At 39.9% G+C, this 4,382-nt stretch overlaps 1 protein-coding gene across 1 annotated transcript in view; it reads left to right on the forward strand.

Annotated features, from left to right (window-relative positions):
• stxbp6l (syntaxin binding protein 6 (amisyn), like) overlaps positions 1-3,623 on the forward strand; it is a 6,794-nt gene extending 3,171 nt beyond the window's left edge. Inside the window, exons 6-7 of the mRNA XM_035678850.1 lie at positions 1,845-2,002; positions 2,488-3,623. Of these exons, the coding sequence (XP_035534743.1) occupies positions 1,845-2,002; positions 2,488-2,511 (182 nt within the window). The 3' untranslated portion in view covers positions 2,512-3,623. The remainder of the gene's footprint in view (positions 1-1,844; positions 2,003-2,487) is intronic.
• Positions 3,624-4,382: the final 759 nt, after the last annotated feature.

Here is a 4,382-nt window from a genome sequence, read left to right on the forward strand (position 1 = left end):
TGTATGTATATCTGGAGTGTGGAACGAAAGTAATTTCCCCCTGGGATTATTAAAGTATTTCCGATTCTGATTCTGATTATGATATGTCAGATATGTTATATAATGATATTTTCCTAAACCAAACCATGACTGTTTCAAAATGTAAAGCATGCAAGCTTTATTTTGAAAGTCTAGCAGGATCCAGAAATTACACTAAATGAGCACCTCCAGCATCATATTTGTGTCACTGACAAAGCATTAGTATTTCATGAACAGGGAGTGAGGCCAGGTTGTTCTGCCAGACGTGTGAGATGGATGAAACACGGCTGAAACACCTTCTCTCTTTCAGGGTGCTCAGAATTGTTAGCAGCACTCCGGAAGGGATGTTTAGCAGGAGAGGAGCTATCAGAGTGCTTTAGCATCTCCAATCCAATAATAAACTCCTGAAAGGAGATACACAGTGGAGTCAGTGGTCATTTTTCTTCACTAAACAGGTAGACTGATTTGGTCTCTGCTTTCTTCTCTCGGACATTTAGAGCTTTATAAGAAAACTTCCACTATTTCCCAATATATCCTGGGATTCTAAACAACACACTTCCTGTCACAGGTTTCCTCTCTACCCTCACTGTATACCATCATGACTCCTCAGGTCATATCATCCTGGGCTTGTTGTGTCTCTCTGGGTTATTTTCCTCTCTGTCTTTTTGTCCATTGTCCTCACTGTTCTGCACCTCTCACTGCAGCAGAAAGGCCTCTCTGTGATTTGGTGGTCATATGAGAGGAGACATTGTTCATTTTCGGGGAGGCCGGTACAATAGCCGGTCTTTAAGAAGTCCGGGGCTCTGTGACTGACAGGGAGCATGGCGCCCCATTGAACCCGCTTAAGGGGCAGTGTAATGGGTGGGAGACGTGCCAGGCTGCAGCAAGGCACCAAGTTACAGTTCAACAGCACTTTATGCTTAACCTCAGTCGACCTGTGACATGTGGTGCTGCTGAGAATGATGCTCCAATGAATTGTCTTTAGAGTTCTGGGGCCTGGGTTCTTTCTTACAGGCACTTCAGCAGGGTAATGCAAAAAGGCTTGAACAGGTGGATTTTCAGTTAAAGGACCAGTGTGTAGGGTTTAGTGGCATCTAGTGGTGTAGTTGCAAATTGCTTCACCGTCCCCTTCCAAGTGGCCACAAAATGTATGAAAACCACAGACACCCCTATAGAGCCAGTTTTTGGTGTGTCCATTTGTCTGTTCTGGGCTACTGTAGAAACATACCTAGAAATATTATATCACATGATAAACAGGGGCCCCTAAAGACTTTATCCTATAAGCTTACATGATGAAAGAAGTGGCTGTTAAACGGTGGATACATTTTTTGAGTGTCACTATAACTGTGAAATGACAAATCCGAATTTGATCCATTTAGTCTGATAACCTTTGGAAAGTATAGAAGAGCACCACGATTAATTTATTTTATCCCCATTCATGTAAGTAAAGGGTTAAACCAGAAGTTAGCAGTTCGGCTGCGCTTGGCTGGCAGATGTCTCAGGTGCTCTTTTTTGGCTTCATGTGCTACTTAGCAGCTTCCATAGGAAATAATGGAACTCTGCTTCCAATGCTGTGTCCACATGACTCACCACCAGGTCAGAGTGCTTACTGTGGATACTGATGATTACCAGAGGATGAATGCTAACCTATTTGCAGTCAGCCTGACCTTTCAGGACAACGTTTCCTTTGATACTTTGAGGAAAATGTATGTATCAGTAGAGCTTCTGTCCTGTATACAGTATTTTCCTACTTTCATTATGCTGACTGCTCACTGGAATACATTACTCTTTACATGCTTTCTCAATTTTTTTCTGTGTATGGACAGGTCAGTCTGGGCACCGTGTCACAGGGAGCCCTATGGGTAATGTAGTTCAGAGGGTGAATGTATCTCTAGGGGAGCGTGGAGACAGACTGACTCGTGCAGAGGACAAGACTGTGGAGCTGTTGCACAAAGCCCAGCAGTTTGCAGACACTGCTCACAAGGTGACATACAGCTGTTATTATAACATACGCCTTTTCTACAAGATAAATAATTGATAATATCAGTCCTTCCAGGAAGTTCTGTTGTTGCGATCATAACAATTAACACAAATTCAACCAATCCCTGTGAATTCTGTTCAGCCTTGCAATTTTGTCCAATCACCGCAACTTTCTGCAAATTTTATCCTTGTAGGTTCTAGTCTAACCAATCATATCAGTCACCTGCGCAAAATGTAGAGCCATATGCCACTAAACTATGTGCAGTTGCCACGATTTTTTATGAATTATATACAAAAAAACACAACTATTTTAGCAATTTTCACTCAACTTACATTACAATAAAAAACGCTGTAGTGACATTTTATCCTGGAAGGACTAAAATATATGTAATAAAGATATAAACAAGATAATACAGTGCACATTTAAATATGCATTTGTTTTTTTTCTTCACAATAACCATATTTGACATTCTTTTATTTCCTATGCAGCTGGCCCTGAAGTATTCAAAGTAGAATCTGTTGGAAGATGAATGGATGAATAGTGTAACCTGGACACTAATCAAAGCTAACTCATGAAAGCCTGTTTGTGGGAAGAAGACTAAAAAGGAGTGACTCTCAGGCATTGCCGAGTGGCTTCTTTTATAACTGAAATGGCTAAATATTCCACTACTTGATTTAGATCTGTGCTTTTCTTGTCAAAAACACCTCTCTGTTAAGGTCTAAGGATGATCTGCACTGTGTTCAGTTTGACGGTTTTGCCTGTTGTCACATAAATCTCCTGTACTTTATGAGAGAAAGAAAGCTGGGTTTGTAGATTTAAAGGTGGTGTCAGTCACTCTGGAGAAAGAGAGTTGATTGCTAAGTCTTATTGCCAGGTGGTCAGATACCACTGCACGACCTGGGAATAACACTCAACAATCAACTTTCTTTCTCCAAAATGACTTGGAGAAAGACATTTTTTTAAGCTGCAGGTGTTTAACACTATATTTTGTATAAATCGTTACAATTATTTTGAAGCCACTGACAACCTTCCTGTAACAGTCAATGAATTGTTTTTACCCAGCACTCATTACATTGTCGGATGGTATTTTTTTTTGGTTTGAATTTAATCACACTAAATCTTTGATCTGACATTACTCTGCAGTTTGTTAACACTATGTGTTGTCACCATTATGTGTTCCTGATGTGTGTGTCATGTCATCATATCTGTGTTATCTTGTATCAGTGTGTCCTGGACCTTCATCTAAATGTCACTTTATATGTTGTGTTCTGTACCATGTCTCCTGCTCTGTGTATATCATTGTGGTTTTTAAGTCTGTGTTAGAGGTTTTGTCTTTAAGAGGTGAGTGAAGGTGGATCAGGTGGACTGGGTAAGTTGGAGTATTTTTTCTTTGAGGAGTTCCACAGTGAGCAACCCAAGTGAAGCTGGTCTGTGTAGAAATGTCAGGACGGCTTCAGAAAGTGGAAATGTTGACTTTAGTTGAAACCCTTCATGTTTGCGTCATCTTTCAGTAATTTTATGTAAACTTTTTTATTGCTTTTGCGTACAGGATAATATATGTAACCCAATTACTTGCTCCCATCTCATCAAGTCTTTGAACCAATTAAATAAGCCTGGACCTGAATGCGGAGCTGTGCCTTATTTTTACACTCATCCAGGATGTCAGCAGTTCAGCTTTTGACCACTAGATGGCAGTCGCAGAGCAAAAAAAGGAGACTCACTTCAGCACCATTACAGTCCACACAAACACAACTGATAAAAAAAAATAATAAAATAAAATGAAATAAAATAAAAAATAAATATCAGGTTGGCAGGTGACACAAGACAAACACTGAAGTCAGGCTGAATAGGAATCTATTTATTCAGAATTAAAGGTAAGGTCATACCAGAGGACACTGAGCAACATTAAAGCTGCAGTAGGTGATATTTATTAAAATAACTTTGATAAATTGTGAAAAAATACATGAGACACAATCTGTGAAGATATCTGGCTCCTCTGGCTCCTCCTAGTGATTGTAATGGTATTTGCAAGAATCCACCAGGCCTGAATGAAAACAACCAATCAGAACTAAAAAAGATATAAATAAGCTTTTGTGTTAGAGGCTTGAAGATAGTTGATTGTTGAGTCTCATTCCCAGCATCTGTATTTGACAACATGGGAATTAATTGAATTGAGTAGTAGTGGTGGACAAATAAAAATGGCACCAATGCGCAGATGCATTTATGGTGAAACAACTTAGTCAGAGTTAGGATTAACACCCTTGAGGGCACTTTATCATGTTTTATCTGCCATAGGGGCATCCAAGAGGGCACTTTTGTAGTGTTCTTTCCAACACTGGCGGGGGAGTGGTAACGCTGTAAATTGTATTCTGGTAACCCTGGT

The sequence above is a fragment of the Morone saxatilis genome, unplaced genomic scaffold (assembly GCF_004916995.1).
Source record: "Morone saxatilis isolate NCDOM2014 unplaced genomic scaffold, NCSU_SB_2.0 Contig7, whole genome shotgun sequence".
NCBI classification, from domain to species: Eukaryota; Metazoa; Chordata; class Actinopteri; family Moronidae; genus Morone; species Morone saxatilis.